The sequence below is a fragment of the Pundamilia nyererei genome, unplaced genomic scaffold, assembly GCF_000239375.1.
Source record: "Pundamilia nyererei isolate P.nyererei 1_Seehausen unplaced genomic scaffold, PunNye1.0 scaffold00089, whole genome shotgun sequence".
In the NCBI taxonomy this organism is placed as follows: domain Eukaryota; kingdom Metazoa; phylum Chordata; class Actinopteri; order Cichliformes; family Cichlidae; genus Pundamilia; species Pundamilia nyererei.
In genome coordinates this window covers 711479-733272 of record NW_005187490.1, presented here as the reverse complement: position 1 = coordinate 733272, position 21794 = coordinate 711479, and the positions used below count along the sequence as shown (strand labels likewise).

The window sequence follows — 21794 nt, the reverse complement described above, 5'->3', positions numbered from 1 at the left end:
GACTTCCCTGTTTAAGGTAAATTGCAGAAGGATATCAGGTGCCTATGATGCTGGATGTTTATTTACTATACATCATTTGATCATGCCAAGACTAACACTTGGCACTATCAAAAACAATTTGTCAGCTAAAAGGAACGTACAAGAGCAAAGGGAAGAAAACACAAAAAATAAATTCAAATGTAGGAACTGAAGCTTATAAGAACCTAAGAATTAGAAGTTAAACCCAAAACTCTGTAGAAACAGGGGCGTAGCTCAAATTGAATAAGAATAAATAAGAACTAATTCTCTAAATTACTATAATGAAAATGAAATGGGGTTCTAAGTAGAGATGGCACGATACCACTTTTTTATGTCCGATACCGATACCGATATCATAAATTTGGATATCTGCCGATACCGATATGAATCCGATATAGTGTTTTTTAATCAACAAAACTGTTTTTTAAATATCTTGCTGCATTTTGTATAAGTTCATTCTCAAGTTTAAAACAACAACTACACTAAAGCTATTCTGTTATACCTGTATGCAAAAAAAATATTTCATAGTTCAGCAATACTGATCAATCTAGTAAACTTAAACCTACACCATCCTCCCTATTCTGGTATTTTAAAGAGTACTTAGCATAAATATTAAGCAACCTAACTAATAGGGTTCCAACTCCCAGCAACAACAAAAATAAATAAATAAAAAATAGGGAACCACCCCTCACGCTCCACCTCATGATGCTTAATCGACGTAATCAACCTTAATTTGATGCAGTGTGAAAAAGAAAATGCACAGAAATCAATTATTTTTCAAGAAATATTAAATAGATTCAACATCTTTCTTCAACAAAATTGCAGACTGCACAGATGGTACCTTCCCAAAGGAAAAAGTACTATAGCTTACTAGGGTATATATATTAGACTTAATAGTTACTATATACAGTAATGGACTTCTATTCATTTTACATCAAATTAAAACTTTGGCTGTCAGATAATTATTTATTAAAAGCTAGACATTTTAAATGAGAATAAGAAAGAAAAGTATGTCTTTGTGCCCCCTTTTCCCTGTTAATGCCCCATCGCCCCCCCTGGCTAAACTTTGCTAGATCCGCCCCTGCACAGTTACCAGCCGTCAGCTACGTAGAAAAAGATCCTCGAGTAGAAAGTAAGATTAAATAAATTCTAACAACAGCTTATCAAGCTTAAACGTGCTGCTGTTGTTCAGCCGCTGGTTTCCTCTTTCTGGTGCAAAGTGGGCCAAAAGCAAACTAGAGACACGGACTCGCGACAGAAAAGCCGATCAGCTGATCGTTAAGCAGTTTCATGATTGAAGTAGCAGCCGGAGAGCGAGAGGCAGTCGCTAGTTAAGCTTAACGCAGGAATGCTTTACAAACATTCAGAGATGGACTTACACACTTGCTTTACTTCTCTCGGGGATAACTTTGTCGGAGATGAAATGCCGGGTTGCTAGCGAAGCTCCACATGCTATCCAGACCACCGACAGGTCCCGCATGCCACAGCCGCTCTATCACGTGATGCATACTGCTCCGACGTGCTAACGTTCTGAGGTGAGTTACGGCGTGTTGCAAGTTTTGTGAGGTGCTTTCGTGATATTTAATGGATTACATTTTTTATTTTTCTCCGATATCCGATCCAGTAATTTAGGTCAGTATCGGACCGATACCGATACGTAATATCGGATCGGTCCATCTCTAGTTCTAAGTCCTCAACTAAGAAAAAAGGTCAAAACTCTGAGATCACAACATGTTTGAAAGGGTGACTGCCATTGGATGAAAGGAATGGTGCAGACAGCCAATCTGCCAATCACAGGCCTAAAATAATTTACTGATCTGTTTCAAAATCTAACATCTTAACACAGAAAGTCTTCAGCAGGAAACAAAAGGTCTCATCTTAACAGAGTTAAATTATGATTAATTAAATGTTTAGAAACTAAATGTTTTAGTTTCTACACAAACTGTTCGTAAGGGTGAAGTTGAAGTGTGTGTTTTGTTGCATTTTCCTGAATATACTGGGTTTATTTTTAACCCCTTTATCTAATTTCCTCCTTCTGTCGTCCTCTTGCCTTTCTGTAGCCAAATGATAATTCTTTCCTACTGTACCCTAAGATACATGCAGACACACAAACCCAGTGAGTAACATGGCACAGCAGTTCATAGGAAACAGCCAGTTATTTCAGTACTTTCAAGACCTTAACGGTCATGTAAGTAAACTTTTTAAAATCAGTATTGTATTTAAACTAGATTTAAAATTGCTAATAATTAAGAACAATTTCTGATTTATAGTGGTGGCTTTTAAGAGTATGTCCAGAAAGGTCTTTTTTGAGTAGTAAAGGGGAGGGTCTGTGTTTCTTTAAGTGGACCGTGGCCTCTTTGTGGAAATCCCCTTTCTTTTTCTCATAGCCACAGACTTCAGAGATTATCTCAGTGTTCATTTGTCTTCGTCTTTCCTACTGTTTTTGTTCTCGTGTTTACCTTTTTGTCTGCCTTTTTTTTTTTTCTTTATTAGTACTAGCTGTATAGTTTTTTGTTTTGTTTTGTTTTTTTTCTGCTTGCCATTGCTCTAGTCGGCCTATTTAAATAGAGCCTATGGAATACATTTCTAACTAAAATGTAAAATATTGAAGCTTTATTTACTTTTCTATAAGACTGACCAGAGGCAGACCTCTAAAATCAATCAGTTGTTCTTGGAGCCTTTTATTTAACCATCTTAAGAATTTAAGATGGTTAAATTCTGTTTTTATTTATTTATTTATTTTTGTTACTTCAGCTAGCCTCTTCTTTTTTTTTTTCTTCTTCTTCTTCTTCTTCTGGAGACTTCCCTCAAAGTTTAGGGCATTTAGAAGAATGCTTCTAAATAAAGGCTTTAAAATATTGATTTCTTCCTGTTAGAAGGGAGTTTTTCCTTCCCACTGTCTCCAAAGTGCTTGCTCATAGGGGAATCATATGATTGTTGGGTTTTTCTCTATATATTTTTGTAGGGTCTGCCTTACAATATAATGCGTTTAGGCAACCATTGTTGTGATTTGGTGCTGTATAAATAAAACTGAACTGAATTAATTTCAGGAATCAGCCAGAGACATAAAAGGACTACTTGTCCACTTGTTGCCAACCAGTAGCATACTAGAATTTTAGTGTCTTTACCAAAGCAAATATTTAGAGTAAAAAAAATTCTCATCTGTGTCCTTGTTGTCTGATTTATTAGTCTGCAGACTTAAGATTGATTAGTCATGTCTAGTAGGCTAAAATAACAAGAACTTTGTTAGGCCATCTATCTCATAAGAGATTATGCCCCTGGTTTAATGAGTATAACGTATGACGTGCTGAAGAATATCCACAGACATGTTTCCACTCGAGCAGGTTAATTCACAGTTGGGTGTTTTTTGTTTTACACTTAGTTAACTGTAATGTCCGCTCTGAATGCTAGAGTTGTTTTTCACTTCAAGCACACAGTGTCAGTGCTGTTAATGTATACTCAAAATGTAATTATATAATTTGAAATCAGTCATTTGACTGTGAAAATCAACAATCAGTTATTTGGTTCCACCCTGATTCTACGAGCCATTCGATCTCTACAACCACAGTGAGAGCTTGGGCCATAATTCTGGCCCTTGTCCACCTTAAAACATAGTTATCATCCTTCATATCTTGGTGCACACATGGATAATGTGTCTTCATGACGCATGAACCACCGCATTCTTTCTGTCTCTAATAAATAAACGGAAACGACTGAGGGTACCTTTAGCTTACAAATAAACTATTGTGAATGATGTGACTGATCAGTTGATTATAGGGCTGTTCGATATAACAATATATATCGGATGACGATATAAAAACATCTATCGTTTCATTTTACGCTATCGTTTGTTTCGTGGTGTCGCAAAATAAACTGTTTACGGCAATATTTTTTTCATCGTTTTGATGGTCACTGTAGTGGCTATATTAATTTCTTAAAGTTCTCTCTTTCTTTTATATTTAATATAACCACACTACGGACGGACAAGCGCCTGTTTTTTATGCGTTGTGGTTAGCAACAACGACGGTAACAGCATCGCGTGTCTGCTTGTTTATGTTCCACATAAACCTTTCACAATAAAGCTCAAGATCCTGTTGAGACTTTCCAAAATAAACTGAATCACGTGAAAGAGTAGATTATTTACGGATGAGAAGCAAAAAAGAGCCGTCAGGTGCTAAAAAATAAACCTTAGACTCAAACGTTAGAACAGGCTTTTCCCCGCAGCACGCCGTGTAATAAATACTCACAAAGAAAACGGCGGCCGTTACAACTTGTGTCTAAAAATGTATAGTTTCATACATCGGTTAAAACACTCAACTCCAGCTACATGACGTGCAGCTGGAAACACTTCCCGCAAGACTAGCTGCCCGAGATTCACAGAATTTACAGAAAATGTTACATTTTTGTGATTTATATCATTATCGGGACGATACAATTCTTATATCGGGATATGAGATTTTGGTCATATCGCACAGCCCTAGTTGATTACTCACAATGCTGATTTAAATAAGAAATGATATTTTTCATCATGTCTTGTTTGTCCTGCAGGATTTTTTTTCTTTTTTTTCTTTTGCAAAATAAATTAGGTTGCACACTGCAGAATCTAAGGTCAGCAGTCTGTGTGTTTATTACATCACCAAATATATGAAAAGATTGCTTAGTAGACAGAAGTCCTGTCATTTACCCTCGGGTCATTATGTCACACTAGAATTTCCAATTTTCAAAAATGCTGGCTGACAGCTTTTCTGCTTACTACTCGTAGTAAAACCTTGTGTTTTCTGCGCTGACTCCCAGGTGTCACATGTCATTTCCAAACTTATTGCACAGATTAAAGAGAAAATGGAACATGGTAAACGTCAAACATGGCTCTGACTATTTGTCTCCATGTTTCTCGTCCTCTTCTGTGTTTCTTCCCTTAAGACATTTTGTGTGTCCATTACCACCCCTCCTTTTTGTAAATGATCAGCACTTCAAAGCCTCCATTGAGCAGTGTCAGTAAGCTCCCAGGCTGCAGGATCTGCTGAGCCCAGGCTTACATTAAAGCTTATCCAATCCCAGCTACAGGTGTGCTGCGCTGCCTGTTCCCAGGGGACAAGAGACGCTTCAAACACACCAAAACACAACCTTCAAAAGGCTGCGTGTCATCAGCAGTAATTCCTGAACACTGAGGAATCAGCAGAGTGCTCTGTCATCTGAAACTGACATTGAGAGAGTGAGAGAGAAGCAGAGAGAGTGTGGGCAGAAAAACACACTGTCATTCATACCTTCTCATTATATCCCTGAGTCACAGAGAAAGCCCGGAGCTGAGCTTTCCTACACTCACATTACCAACTGGTTATGTGGGAGTTGGGATTTTGACCATATGTAGTAATAGCTGCAAGTAACCACATCACTATGTTTGTGTTGGCTTTGTATATTTGTCTTTCTGTTTGTGTATATACATGGATATGCATGTAGGTGTGTCTAAAAACAGACCTTGAGGCATGCTGTGGGCATGTGGGGATTGGAGGTGGAGGTTCTGGTGGGGGATCATTGTTCCTCCAAGGTGATGAAGGGAACACTCGTCTATACACTCGTCTATACATTGTAAAGAGATGTTCTAAACCTGGTTACATTGTATATCGGTGAGTTCAGGTCGTGTTTTGAAACTCTTCACAATTGTATATCTATTGTCCTGTAAATGTGAAGGTGATCTGAAAGTATATTATTTAATGTTTTTACTTGTTCAAAGTTTTCAATGTTTTCTTCTAACAAGGTTACAAAAAGTTGTTATGTCCTTCCCACTTTACTTTGAAAATGTTTTAGCTGTCTTTGCTGAGTCAAACGTGGGAAACTGTGAATGCCTTCTGTTCATCTGGACGTAGCGTTTTTGTCACTCATCCAAGTGACTTTTTCAGTCGAATGCCTTATTAAACCTTCCAGTTGGAATTTCTTGAAAATCTCAGAATATTTTCATAGTGATCCCTGAAATGGAATCTGCCTCATCTTGAGCTGTTGTATCTCTGCGCGTAGCTTGAAGTTAAGTCTTAGCTAGTTTTAATTAAATAGATTTCCATTTGGCTTGATATCCAGGGGTACCCCAATATACCATACATAACATAATATTCTTTTAGGTCGACCAACTCTGTTCTTTCCAAACTCTTCAGTTTTCAGGATCATAGCATCATGTTAACTAATGATATGGACTCAGCTTGTGAGTTTCAAAACAAGATCAGATTTTGGATGGTGGCTGTCTCCCAAATTTTGATCAGTCAGACCAAAAAACAAACGACACACTTGTTTATGGTGAATGTGAGATGAAGTTTTCACTGAAAGCTGCAGAGGTATCAGGCATTAATGCTCTCTTTGTAAGCTCGGACATATATTAGGAATAACTAAGATATTGCAGATCACAACGTAAGCGCAACATTACAAGTTTTCTCACATATCAGGTTTTTTTCTCCTTATAGCTAATTAATTTGTCCCTTTTTGTAGAGCCACTCAACACCACTCATTTACCTTACACCAGATCTTATTAGATTAGATTAGACCAAGTGCTGGGACATGAACTTTTCCCTAACCCTCTGGAGAGGCAGCTCCATTAATCTCTTGCAATTTGAGCCTGTGTCAGCCCTGTGATAGACTCTGGGCTTTTCCAGCCTGTAACCCACCTTTTCCTAAACATGTGCCAAGATACACTGCACACTCTTCTGACTCTTCTCAGTTTAAGGGAATAATTGATAGTGTTGATACATTGAACTGTATATTGTAAGGTTTGGTCTGATACTGGACAGTGTAGCTTTTGTCCTGTAATGCCTGCGTGTATTGTTTAAATCACTGAGGTTCTGTGAAAATGCCGACTGTTAGGTGGCAGCTCCAGTGAGGGTAGACGTGCTTCTAGGGTGAGTTTCAGCAATAAGTCAAACACACACAACCATTTGGAACTTCTAATTATAACACTGAGTCATACAGAAACTTTGAGTTGAGGTCACAGGTGTTCCTGAATCCATGGTTAGTTTTTATATACGTATGTTTAACTGTTTCAGCTCTATGATGTCACAGATAAAGTATATGTCAGAGACAACTATTTGTATTTGCTATTAAGTCATTCCTAATTTGTACCCATGCATACACACGACACAACAGCAGTGAACATACTTTCACGTTGTAATTTATTTTAAAGAGGCGATGAGCTAATGCCACATGTTCTCATCCTGTTAGTCTTTGGGTGGCTAACGGGAGACATGCTCTAACATGTCAGTGTTTTGAAGTTGGCATTTGGCTATGGAAGGTAACCTCTCCTTAACTGATGTCTGACAGTGATTGAGATGGATCGCAGGGAGGGAAGGAAGCAAAGAGAGACATGAGGCTACGGGAGAGAGCCATTGGCAATAAAAGGGGGGAGGAGGGTGTGTCTGGGAAATGGACTTGTTTTAACATCAAAGATAACTGTACTCAGGACCCAGAAAAGACCTTGCATTTGATTGGGACACACTGCGCTTTACCGTTGGCTTTTCCTGTTTGCCAGAAGCCTTATCCTTATAAATTAGAAGTCTAAACCACCATTCCCACCCACATGGCACAAACCTGAAATAAATTCAGCATCTCAGACCAAGTTGATATTTTAGAAGTGTTCATTCTGCAGATTCTTGCCACATGCTACAGGTTAAACCCAGTTACTGCAACCATACCACAGCTTTATCTGGCTAGTTCCCAAAATGAACACGAGAACAAGGCTTATTACCATATCATTATACAGCATCTCATTTGGAATTAATGGTTAAAATGTAACATTTCGTGATGCAATTTTGAATTTATTGTTCTCTTGGTGTCCAGGTTTTGTGGTAGCAAAGTGAGGCACAAATCATAATGCTTCCTCCACCATGCTTGACTGTTTGGGTTCAGTTCCTTTTTCCTCCAAGCCTAAACATATGCTTTACACCAAAAAGTACAATATAAAAAACATTTTAATCTGTCCAGACAACATTGTTTCAAGCATCTTCAAGTGTTTCTACGTATTTTTTTTCCATAAACTTAAGACATGGCAGTTTTTGGGTGTTTTTGGAGTGCTTAACATCATTCTTATTTTGTGTTTTACTGCTTAGACTTTAAGTAACCAGACTGTATGCTTTTACACACAGAGAGAGGTACCTTTTTATAACCCACACTTTCAGCCTCATCTCCTTAATTTGGAACACTTTACTCAAAGTACCTTCTGGAAGAGTCACCACAGAGATTCACTTATTTTCCCAGCTTGGAAGTGTGATTGATTAAACAATGTATTCAGTAAAGACACAATAATCCAACTACTGGAATAAACTAAAAAACACATACATTGGGTTGTATATAATTGTGACTTGGTTGCAAATCAGACAATTTTATGGCGAGTAATGAGTGCTGAAAATTCTGGTAGTTTTGGTAGATTTTGTGTGTATGTTTCATGTGTCGACAAAAAACCAACTGTAAAAAAAAAAGACTTAAAGATTTCCTACTGTTTGCCTCTAATGTTGTAAACTAAACTATTGTGTTTAAAATTTGATGTGCTGTTTTTAGAACAAAGTGAAACTCAGGGCACACTGTCTGGTGAAGTCACAGAAGGAAAAGAGAAAGAAAATGTATCACCATCATCTGTGGGAGAAAAGACCACTGAGAAGGGTGAGTTTCTGTTGTTTGCCCTTATGTGCACAAATGTTCATGTGTTCATACATCATTGGTCTACATAATATGTTTTGAAACCCTCACATCCATGTATTGAGCGGAAGTGCTGAAAGGGCCATACTAAAACAAGAAAAAGAAGTCGAATTTAGTTGAGCTGGTTCAAAGTAGGGTAGAGCCATGCAAAACGTATGACAAGTAGAAACTTGTCTAATAGTTCCATTTAAGCCACAGTACTGTTGCAAGACAATCCTCTCTAATATTTTAGCTAAACTGCTTGTCATCAGTTTGCTTAAGGAATTAAGGCCTCAATTGTAGAGGAGAGACTCCACAGTGAACTACAGTAAACATCATCTTCACTGCAGCTGGGTTAGCCGCTTTTTTGTCGAAACACTGAGGCTGCTTTGGCTAAATTTTGTAATACTTTATATCACACACATGCTCCTACATATTTTACAGTCGGCATACATCTATTTTAGTCAGAAATGCAAGTGAAGTGTTGTCGAGCACAGCCAGCATTCCTGCTGAGTTTTCACTAATAACAGCCTCCTTAACACAGTAACCTCACAGGCTTCCTATAATGTGAAAATTGGCTACTGAAGGCGAGAAAAAGAATTACTGGTTAGCAAAGGTCACTTCAGCCTGTTTGTTTCACACAAGTCACAACAGTGGTTGGTGGTGACATAATCACTGGCCCCAACGACCCAGCAGCTGGCCAATCAGCTTGCCGGACAGCAAGCTGATTTTTTTTTTTTTTTATTGATTTTTTTTTTTACTCTGGGCTGCTGATCATGTCAAACTTTGAAATACCTTATTGGAACAGTCACTGGTCTGTAACAACGAAAAGTTCCTGCCCCAGGTATTTGAGCCCCAGGTCTTCTGAGTAATTCAAGTTAACAAGTTTTACAAGATGAACGGAAATCACACAGCTGTCTTCAAAGTTGAACCTTACTAGTAGGCTAAGGCTCATAAATATAGCTGGTACATTGTTAAAATGTGATGGATGCTTTTTTTCAAAATCGTGCTTCTGGATTTTAAAGTCAAAAATGTTACAAGAATATTAGGATGTTAAGGTTTTCACAGGTTTTCTTCTAGCACAGCTTGATGACAGAAAGATTTCAAACTGCTAAATTAATGCTCACTTTCTGATGTCCTGTTGAAATGGTATACTATATCAGGGTCTCCTTTCAGTACATTGTAAAAAATTATCACAGTCCTTTAATCACTTGCATAAACATGAGATGCATCTACAGAGTCTTTGACTGTGGTTGTATGCATCAGTGTGCCTGCACACAAACATGGACAGTACACTTTATAAGTGAGTCTTTGTGTTCACAGCTTGCCTAAGCAGGCAGATTCTGCCCCCTGAGTAAATATGGGAAGCTACTGATAACATTCATTTGTGTATAGCAAGGACGCATACACACACCAAAACACACACAGTACACACACGGGCATTTTAGTAGGGGCAGCTCTGTCATGGAATGATAACTTATTTTGTTACTCCAGCATGCTTTGCCTACAGCACTATCTGTACTGTGTACCTGAGATTTTGTTAGTGGAGTAGTACTCAAGTCCCACATATGTGTTCAATATCCGAGTTGAATAAAATGTATTACAGCAGATTTACACCATCTTAAATGACATTCCCTGTTTTACAGAGCCAGGAAGCAAAAGGCAATAGTTCTTCTGAATGAAAGATCTAGGAATTTCTTCCAAGCAGAATGAGAGATTCTTGTGTTGTATTTTTTGCCTACAGTCACACTTCCAGGTGCTGTAAATATACTGACACGGGTGATGCGCCTGGCTCAACGGCACCTTTTGGACCCAATGGGGCGACAGCGGGTCGACAAAAAGAGTTCACAAACACAGGCAGCACCCAGACAGCAGAGTCCTGCAACTGGACGCTTCTGCGCGAGTCGGACTTCGGCTTCATTAACACAAGCGCAGGTAAAACTTGGAGACATCTTGCTTTGAAATACAGCTAAACCATGACAGTAACAGCAGGTTTTAAAGCGTGTAACTCACAGCACAAGCCTTTTTGTATGGAGAATTGTTGTGTCTTCTACTCAGAGATTTAGATAAGATGTTTATTATTACTCATACCTGCATGTTCTGCAAAAAGCTATAGATTGTCAATTACAAGTCCTTTAAGTTTCCGTAAGACAGGTCCTGGACCTTTTTCTTTTTGTAGGGTTTCTCTGATTCACCATTTGATTCCATTCCAGCATAAAACCTTTGATAAAACTGCCCATGTATCATAGTCACACCTGAGTTTTACAGACCTTGTGTATGAACATGTCTAGAGATAAGATTTAGAGTTGCTGGTAGGGAGGTTTTATTACCATTGGACAGGCTTGCCTGGCTGCTTTCCTGTCTTAGTTTGTTGCCCTGAGCTCAATGGCTGCTTGCCGTAGGCCTGTTTTTTACTGGACAGATATCAGAGAGGACCTGATCTTGACATCTGTCATATTTTTCTAAGCCTTACTTTACTACACATGCAAAAGTATACATTTATTATGAAAACTCACTTGTTCAGTATCTTTTTCTTTCTTTTCCATTGCGACTGACACGAGTGTTTGATGACTGAGAAGATAATGATTAATAACCACATCCTTTTAATTATTTTCCATTTAACCCACCACAGAACAAAAATAGAAGGTGTGCTTGGAAACCCGATCACTGCCGTTGTACGTTACTCTGGTTTTTGTTTTGTTTGGCTCGCTAATAATAAAGTAATAATAACGTTCGTATTCACAGTTCATTCAGATTCAAACTTTCTTCCAAGCTGTTCTTTGAGTGCTCATTCCCCTTCACTTCAATTCTTTGCAAGATTTCCTGCCGTTTGGAGACTCTGATTTTTCTCACCTAAATTGAGTTTTCTTTTGTTTTTAATTTAACCAGCATTCACTGAGTGCCAGCATCTATGAAAGCCTTGAACAAAAGACCAAGTGTCTGACGACAAGAGTTTCAACAGCTCCATTCACCATCCAAAATCCTTTAGCTAAAGCCAATCTGGGCAGCAAGAATCACCAATTTGGCATCTCATGTAAATCACTTGTGACACAGCAGGGCTTATCTCTATAGTCCCCATAATGACTTTACATAATGTTTAGTAACAAGGATTTTCTGAACTAACCACAAGTGTTTGTATCCTTACGTGCCAGCACAGAAGCAGCTACAGTAAATTTGGAAAAAGAGGATTATTTGTCGGGGCACATTCCTAGATCTTAAAACAAATGCTTATTATTTCAAGCTTGGTCTACTTAGTGTAGTTCTTCATTATTAGCCTGATGACTGAATAAATAAACTGGTCACGTTCAGCAGCACAGCTCAGTTAGACAGTGCTGTGAGCATAAAATTGATGGAGCTTTGGGTTATGAAACCACACAGGTCACTAAATCTCTGGAGGTGGTTGCATTTGGACATCCAGCTCTGTTCATTCGTTTGGAACTGCACTTTGACACCACAGCTTGGTACATGAAGGATTTTCTGTGAAAACAACTTTTTTTGTTTAAGTGACCTTTTTGTCACAAACAAACTGTTGCTTTGATTGTCCATGAAGTAAGTGACAGAATAACTGGATTTCTTAGGGTTTTGTGAGAGACTTTGGGAATGCAACCTGGAAACAAATCGGAAGAAATTAAAAAAAAAAACCCCATAAAGATGATCGATTCAAAACTGGAAGTGAAAAATAATAGAAATAAGAGCAGCGAAAAAGAATTGGAGGTGTCCAATTGATCTAGTGTGCCTCAAGCAGACAAAGTTTGAAAACACAAAAGTGCAAAGAAGCTTCAGTTAATTCTGTTGAATAACTCTTAGAGGATTTTATTAGCTTGTTTTCTGTCTGCCAATCACGATCCCCGTTCATTGTCTATAAAAGTATTGAAGTTCAGTTTTGGCACAATCAACATCAACAACAGCACTTTGTGGTAAAGAATCAAATTGTGTAGCATTTAATTTGTGTGTTTGTTTGTTTTTAATTTATAGAAAATGCGCACAGTTGGTATGACACAGTACCGTCTTAATACACATTCATAATTAATGATATTGTGTCACTAGCTGATGAGACAGAATGGGATACATCTCATCGCTGTGATTCAGCCCCAAATCATCTGGTTTCAGCTCCTTTACCAGCTCCTTGTTTCTTCTTTCAGATTCGATCCAGGAGGCGAACGCAGCAGAGAGGCGTCACGAATCAGCCAGTAGTGGAGGAGAGCAGTGACGATGTTACTGTGGGAGATGCAGAAGATTGCGAAAAAACTGAAGGGTAAGGAAGTTTAATTTTGAGATCTCTGTACTCAGCCATATTATTTAAAACTTTATGCTTGACTGTGGTTTAGAACAGTGTCCACTGTTCCACAGTGGATGAGTCTTTTGTTTGTTTGAAAGGAACAGCACAAACGGATACGTTTGTCTAGGATTTTCCAACGAAATATGTACAATCCACAATAAATCCTTTAGAAGCTTATACACATTAACACCTTCTGATATCATCATTACTCTTCTCTCCATTTCAGACTCCCTTTGTTTATGTACATTAAACAAAGTCATGACACCCTCTCCTTTCATCAACACCTTTTCTTTTATGCTCATTTAAGTGGTGGGCTCTTTGATTCCCACAATCCGGTAAAATTTCCCCTGCAGCTGTTTGGGCTGTAAGAAACCTTTTGTGCATGAGTCATTAACAAATTGGAATGTGAGATTATAATTTTGTCCTGAGGGCTGCTCATCATCAGTCCCTTTGTCAGACTATGAAACATTTTCATAGTTAGGTGTGTACAAACGTAATTTGGTCTTCACTTTGTAGGGCTTATTCAAGAAACTCTTTATCTCATAGGGACTTTACTGTATGAGAGGTTTTCCCATGCATACTTAAAAGTGAGTAGTAGATACTTTCGGTTGCTCCGAAACTTTAATGGGGTTCCCTCTGCGGATTCATATGCATATTTACTCCAGACAGCCTTAATGCCAGACATGTTTATCCAGGCTTGGGACAGGCACTGGAAGTAAATTGAATTGTGACCTCCACCGCCCATGCATATTTAAAAGTGGTTATGCACACACGCAAATTAGCCCACACATACATAATACAGTTAACAATTAAAAGCATGAGGAACAACACAAACAGACGCAAAAACTCGTATTTAAACATGCATGTCCTAAACTACAGGATTGGGCTAATGTATTTTTTCTTTTCATTCCTTTATTTACAGTAAATATAAAGGGAAACTACAGAAAGGGGTAATTTAATGTCAATGCTACATTTTCCCATTTTATTGGTTTCATTTGTTTCACTGGCCCATTAAACATTTAACTGGTTTTAAGTACTTTTAAATATGTTTGGGTAGCTTAACCTTAAATATTTAGTGTAGAGCACTAAGATTTTTAACAATCAAAACCTTCAGTTGTGTTAAAATCTTAACAATATATGTGTTGGAGTAAACACTGTGCCCCGTGCTCTTGCACTCACACCTGCATGCTGCAGGTACTGACATAGAGGCGGATGGTTGATGTCTTCCTGCAGCAAAGTTTACATGAAATCTGCCAGATTTGCAGTTTATTTGCATGGGCAGACAAACACAGGCAGCTTTTGTCTTACCTCATTTTAAAACAGCTTTTTCACAGTGTAAAGCCAACCAGCACTGGATGGAAGTAAGTGAAAAGTGTGTATGTGTGTGTCAAAGAGGAGAGTTGGCAGCACCATAATGAACTACCACCATAATAACATGATTACTGTCACTGCTTTTTTGGTTATTTTGTATTTGTTGTATGTAAAAGTGAGAGTAAGAGGCTGCCTGGGCTGATACTCATTTGCTTTTGTTCGTGCACGTACTCCTAAATACATTTAACAGTCTGGATGCTTCTATTTTTAGTCACAAATGCAGGTGAATCGCTTACACTGTCCAGTTTTGCACACCCTTCCTGCTGTTTTTGTTACCTGGGATACTTTTTTTTTTTAATCTGCCAATCAGGCCGCTGGTTTTGCCAAACACCATGTAATGAAACCTTAATCCTTACATAAGAACACAGACAGTTACAATTTGTGCTTGCTGCATGGTAGCATACAGTCATTTAATTTTACAATTTCACAGTCACTTAAAGTATTGTTCTCTATTGTGAAACCAACTCTGTTTTCAGCAGCTTTTAGAATTTCACAAAAGTCTTCTAATCCTCCCATTGTAATGTTTTTTTCCCCTCTCATAGGCTGTCACACTCATGTTAGTGGTGTGTGTGTACGTGTGTGTGTACTCATGCATGTGTTTGTGCTCATGTTTCAAGCATACTTGTCATTCCTCGCAGCTTTTGTCTTCGTGTCAAGTGGTTTAGGTTGTTGTAACCAGGCTGTGGGTCACCAGGGGTCACCACTGGGATTATTGTAATAGGGTGGCAAATTAGGGGATGAGGGTTAGGACCAGGCGGTGAAAATGCCTACTGTCTTAACAAGCTGACTTGTCTCACGCTGACTTACCTTTGTTTGAATGATGACGTATTCACAATGTGGAGGTTTAAAAATAGCCAAATCTTGCACCCAATCCTTGGTGAATTGGATGTGCGCCTCCAGAGATTTATGATTGCAAAACTGGTTCGCCGTGTATGACTCCACAGACAAGGTACGAGAATATATCATGGTAAGTCAATAGCGGTTGGTCTTGAGGGTTTGTACTCCACTGCTGTAATTCATATGGGTCCACATTTCCAATGGACACTATTTTTTGCAAGTACCGTCTCTTTGCATCCGGACGCAATCTGTCTCTATACCGTCCTTTTTCTTTTGAGCTGCTTTTAAGTATGGTTCGTAGCAATCTTCCTTCCAACACAGTGTGTTTGTTTTAATTCGTGGCCTGCCAGTATGGCTCCCACAATGCATTGTTGCGTTATGTCAACTCCAAAGCCCTATAACACCAAACTGAATCCCCTTCGAGATGAGTTGCGTTCCAGATGCGTTTTTTACAGAAGGAGAAATATTTTGGTATTTAACAATAACGATAATAATACAAGTGTGACTGGATGATATACCTTTTTCAGAGTCAAACACTAATGCAGGTTTATTTTCCATTATCTGAGATGGTAATAGAGCTGTTTTAAGTTATTATACAGATTAATTAAACCTCATATTAGCCTGTAAGATTGTTGTCACATTAAGAACACGCGTTTTAAACATTAGATGATTTCTCGTCACGGCAGGTCAGTGAAAATGAAGCAGTTCACACCACCCAAGTGTGAAATTAAAATGTTCAGTAACAAAGACGATGAGAAAAATCCTTTGCACATCTCACTTGTGCAGAGTTTTGCATAATTTAAGTCTGATCCAGTTTGTTAGCTTTGTTCTTTTCTTTTTGTTTCTCAGCAGGGCTTCAAGGATTCAGTAAAAATACATTTTTAACATTGCTTACTGCAAAGGATTTCTAAAATGTTCTTAATTTAATCAGCAAGTCACTGAGAGGGTGGGCTCTGTTCTCTTCTCTTGAGGGCAAACAAAAATACTCAGTTTGCATCAGGATTATTTTTTCTGTATAATGTGTTCACAAACGATTCATATGTTGAACCAGGACTTGAGAGTTACTGTGTGCTCACAGCAAACATCAAAGAAAAACATCTTGCTTAGGATCCTATCAGGCTTGGCTAAGTAGGGCCAGCTTCAGCGGGGTCAAAGTTCAGGGATTGGTGGTAGTGTGTGACCCCTGTTACACTAGGAGGTCACACTACTTGAATACCACAGTCACTTGGCATTATACCAAGACTGCGTGACATACCTATCCCTGTGCAGTGTTTGAGTATTTTTGCTTAGCCTTTGTCTCAGAGGTATACTGTCAGACATGTTGAATTTGTTAAGAAACCAGTAGACAAAACATGAAGCGACGTACAGGAGGCAGTCCATCAGACAACAGTAGGAATGCTCTGCGTTCCTTTGTGGCATTTTTCCCTTAGAATTCCCCCTGGCCTCCCTACCTGCCTAAGCAGGCTTACATACATTCAACAGATGTGATACTTTTAATCTTCAAATCTGGATCCAAAATCTATTTGGGAAAGTTCTTTATGGTATGGAATAACTTTTGAAGTCTTGACATTAGCATCATTTTTATGTAATCCCACCCCCGATATTGAGTTTCATTGTATTTTCCATTACAGTATATGCATGTTTGTCATGAGATGGAACAAGAAGCTATACTTGCCCCTAGCTGAGTTTGCTCAATAACTGCAAAAACTGCAAGATGAGAAGAAAAGGTTTTTGTTTTTTAAAGTTCAAATAATCAGGTGAAAAAAGAGAGAGAGGTGAACATGGTGGGCGTGGTGGTGCATCTGTGAACGATCCACAGATTTACTTGTCAAAGCCTTTTACTTTGGACCTTTTAACTTTTGTTCATTTGATGTAGATCTTATTTTTTGTTTTTGTTTGTGTTTTTTTTTTTCCTTTTTGTCATGTTGTCTCTGAGATGTGAGTTTTAAGGAAAGGTGACATACACATGATTGGGACAAACCTGATTTATAACATAAGACCAAGCTTCATTCACTGAATCACTGAAATCCAAAATCATAATTTAAATTAAAGTCTGATTAACCACCCAGCCCCAAAAACCTGAACTTAGTGTGACAAAATGTCATGATTGTATATTTAACACATATACATAGAAGAATGTTTGGTGTATAGTAGTGTAAGTAGCCTAAAGGTTTGAAGTACTTGCCCACATCAGGTTTTGGGTTTTTTTTTAAGTATTTTTCATTCATACTTGTTATGAAGTGTGTTGGTGGCCTACATAATGATCATGTTATGAGGTTACATGCATGAGGAAATGTAAGAGGAATCATAATGTGGTTGAGGTGAACCTAATAAGGCCCTCCACAAGGTCTAGCTTCTTCCCTTATGCTCCCAAAACATTACATTGCATCTTCCTGCTTCATATTCATATAGATTCTCTCACCCCTTGCTGCTGTTGTTTTTATGTATTCATTCCCATGTACAAGTAACTGCTGATCACTTTAGCTGCATTGTATAAATGTTTACATTTCAGATTTAATTGTAGAAATATCCCTCAGTGAAGTGATTCAAATTAACTACAGCCATGTACGATTGTATTTCAGGTCAGAGCAAACTTTAAAGAGGTCAGGTACAGGACCTGTTTGCAAGGTGGTTCACGGTCGGAGCAATCACAGCAGAGTCAAGTCTTTCCGTCTTCTTCGAAGCGTCAAGAGCCCAGTTAAGCAGGCCCCTCCCCCCTCTTCCTCCACTGTTCCCGCTTCATCCTCCACTGTTCCCGCTTCATCCTCCACTGTTCCCGCTTCATCCTCCACTGTTCCCGCTTCATCCTCCACTCTTCCATCTACCCATAGTCCACCTTCTACTCTTCAGCCCTCCAGTGTTCCTAAAAGTGGGGAGCAGAACGACTCGCCCAGGACAGCTCTCATCAAGTAAGATTCACAAATTCATTTTTCACCTTCAAATGCCATCAGACTTGCCATACCTCCTGCAGTGAATAATTAAGAACTTTATTCCCCAGAGTTATACAAGCTCATTTGATATCACAGAATATTAGATTCTTGAAAGTGTTAAGTGTTGTGGGTGTTTAGTTGTACACAGCCTGAGAGCATAAAATTAATTTCATTAAAAGACTAATTTGACATTGTCATTAAATCTCCTTCCACCCAGATTGAATTATTTATCCTCCAGTGACCTCAAATAAATGTGCTGCATGCTAATGTGTTCTCTGAATGAGTCCCACGTTACAAAGATATGAAAAGCTGAAAGCACTGTGAGGTTTATAGCATATCATTGTGACTTTTGTATAAACACCTATGTTTTTCTTAGTTAAAAGTGGCTTAACCCAGTTTGAAACAACTTGTACAGTTATTATTTTGATTAATCCACACTGAATAATTTCAACACTAACAACTTAATTTGGGGGAAAAAATGTTAGTACGGGATCTAGACAGACGTGGATTTTTAAAGGTAAACTAAAATGGCCAGGCTTGATAGTTTTCAGTCGTATGAATGTATTCAAAAAGATACAAAAGAGCTAAAAACTTACTACATTTAAAATATGACAATGTTCCATAAATGGTTTCACTTACTGTGGATTTGCTGGATCGTAACGAGTACGTTGGGACAACCTTACTGCTAATTAACAGGCTGTAACCTGCCCAATAAACTCTTTTATGGGCTGATAACGGATATGGAATAAGGCTGGAGACGAGCTTAAAATTAGTTTGGTAAGCAGAGCGTACCACATCACATAACATATCAGGTTTCACAGTATCAAATGAGCTGCTTGTAATTCTGTAATAATGTGGTTGGAGGAAGTGTACTTATTTTACAGGCAGTGACAGCTGCCACAGAAACCAATTTCTTTTTCAGCTTTTGTTAAACAGAAAATTCCAAAGTTGACTGGAAGCCAGATTAATGTTAATTTCCATGCACTGCCATCCTCTACACCCTCCAAGATTCCAAAAACAAGGCCAAGACACATTGAATGAATCTAAACAGTAACAAAATATTAGATCCCAGCTTAGTGCATACAGATCTACACTTCTTAATTTACTATATAGTATAATTTTACATACATCTTTCATAAAAAATTAGTCTAAAGGTACACACTTGTTTATGAAGTAATGTCTCCCAAACCCAGCTGTATAATCAATATCATGAGAGTCAAAGGTTTGAAGAAGTACAAAGCCATTTTTCTTCCTATTTCTATACCTGCCATTCAAATAAAATTTCAACTTGTGATGTAAATTATGATAATCAATGTCGAGCAGCCACTTAAATATTCATGAATTGTAATAATATACCATTTTGAGGTACTTCAAGGAGAAATTCAGACACAAGTGCCACAAGTAAAGGTAATACTGCTACGAGTTACAAGAAAGTGAAAGAGAATATTGGCTCACTCCTGCTGCCCACCATTACACTGACATTTAGATGTGTTTCACTGGACTAACATGTAAAGATTGTATTAACAACTATATCTGAGAGCACAGTGGCCTTGAATATCATGATATTAGCATGAAAAGCTGTGCAGCACTAATAAGACCCTGTATCCACCTCTGCCTTATGATTGTTAGCTTGTTTATACTTTATGATATTATGTTGTTGCAGTGAATATTATATTTATACTTTACAGACTTTTTCAATGATATATGAAATCCATTAACCTTTCACTGTGTGCACTTTTCTAGAAACAGGTGGTATGTGGAAATGGCACCAGACTTACTCACCATACAAAAACATTCATTATTCATTTGCTTGGTTGAAGTGCAACTTTTTAATCTTTCATCCTATTAATATTTATGGGACAGGAGTGGTTAATAATACACCACTGATGTTTCTTTGCTGTCATGAATGTTTAATACTATAAATTGTCATATTTTAGCCTCAGAAACACACAAACGTCCGGCTGCCATATTACAAAAACCTAAAGCTAGATTTCCCAGTGATTATAATCCTTATTAGTATGTACTGTTTCATGCTGTAAACACCAGTGTGTTTATGGTGGGTCTAATGGTTTTATAAGATATGTTGTATGCGAGTGACAGACTACGAGAAAGTGTTGACCCCCTCCTTCCCTCGTTGTGATGCATTGTTTTCCAGTGTTTTCCAGTAGGTCAGGGTGGGGACACATAGCACTAAAATAGAACCGTACTTTCCTGTTGAGTTGGTTACGCACAATGCAGGTTTTGTACATCGTGTCCCTCCCAATAATCAAAGGAATCCACGTGGTTAAATTACTTTCTTTAATAAGTTAATTACCATTAGGAATTTTATATTAATTGACAGCTTAGTGACAAATTGAGGAATGAGCAGTTGAAAGTGTGGGAAACAAGGCAATAGGATTGGTATGTGCAGGAAGATGAGCTAAGCTGTCCTGTATTCAGTGCATCAGTGATGGACACTATCTGCCTGCCAGAGGCCCTGACACTCCCAACCTGAAATTACTTTTCCCCTTTTCATAACTTCCATCATGCAGCTCACATCAGGGAATGATTTCTTTTTTCTTTTTTCTTTTTTTTTAGATATAACCAAACCAAAGATGTGAAGCTCATATTAAACTTGGCCAGAATTTCTAAACAGCTTCTTTATGTTGGTAAAAGCAGGCAGGCACACAAAAACACAGAAGCCTCGCCCACATGCTGATTAAATCTAATTGGCTGCCCCTCATAAAAGAAGAAGAAAAAAGGGTTAAAGGGTATGTAAAAGCCCCTTTAATTTAAATAACAATAATTTTGGACTTTGAAAGCCATTGGATAAAAGAAGGGACTTGTGCCTATATTTTCTATTTTGATGCCATATTGTGAAATACAACATTAAATACCGCACACTATAACCTATAAAAAGTATAAATAATTTTTTAATTGGGGGTTTGTGCTTTGCTAGCTGTATTGCCTTAGGAATAACATTTTTGCAGTTATTTTCTTTAAAAAAGAAGGAAAGGGCTTTCTAACATTTTGTTCCATTCATAGTCACCAGATGGTGATTGACTGGGGCGACTATTGCTTGAACCATAATAAGAGCAATGATGGTAATGGATTGTCATGACATTTGATGAATGTTTCATTTAAAACGACTTTGTAATTTCTTTGTGGTGATCTCTTGACTCTTCACACCATCATCAGTACAAAATTGAAAATTACAGTTATGACAATAATTGATAACTTGACCATAGTTAGCAAATAATAGCATGCTAGTCCTTTAAATCAGAGGTCCTCGAAAATTTGATGACTGCATACAAACTTACCCTGATGTCATGGCTGCAAAATGAGTGCACACATAAAACACATGTTTGCTCACAGGATGATTGTTTCCGGTATTGGTTATTAGTTGTGTACTGATTGTTCCTTCTTTTAAACAGTTAGTGAGGTGGCATTTTTTTCTTTGACCCAGCAGTATTGGTTAATGTTAGGAATGCTTTAATCAAAGCGACACAATTGCTAGAGCTCAAAACTTGAAGCTGAAGAAAAAGGGCTGGAATTCCTTTTGGGGTTTTTAATGGGGGGTTAAGTTAAATTTGTTTATACGATGCCTTGCCAGGACAGATATTTTCTGTTTTAGAAATTGCTTTGAATTCAGCTTTGGTCTGTACTTAACACTCTTCTAAAAACCACTAGATCTTGGCCTGCTCACAGAACTTCCCATACTCCTGTGCATC

The 21794-nt window shown here is 38.0% G+C and overlaps 1 protein-coding gene across 1 annotated transcript in view; it reads left to right on the top strand.

Moving 5' to 3' along the window:
• Positions 1–2143: 2143 nt before the first annotated feature.
• LOC102216253 (putative protein TPRXL) overlaps positions 2144–21794 on the top strand; it is a 31192-nt gene continuing 11541 nt past the window's right edge. Inside the window, exons 1-5 of the mRNA XM_005739087.1 lie at positions 2144–2206; positions 8551–8652; positions 10412–10602; positions 12810–12922; positions 17737–18063. Of these exons, the coding sequence (XP_005739144.1) occupies positions 10450–10602; positions 12810–12922; positions 17737–18063 (593 nt within the window). The 5' untranslated portion in view covers positions 2144–2206; positions 8551–8652; positions 10412–10449. The remainder of the gene's footprint in view (positions 2207–8550; positions 8653–10411; positions 10603–12809; positions 12923–17736; positions 18064–21794) is intronic.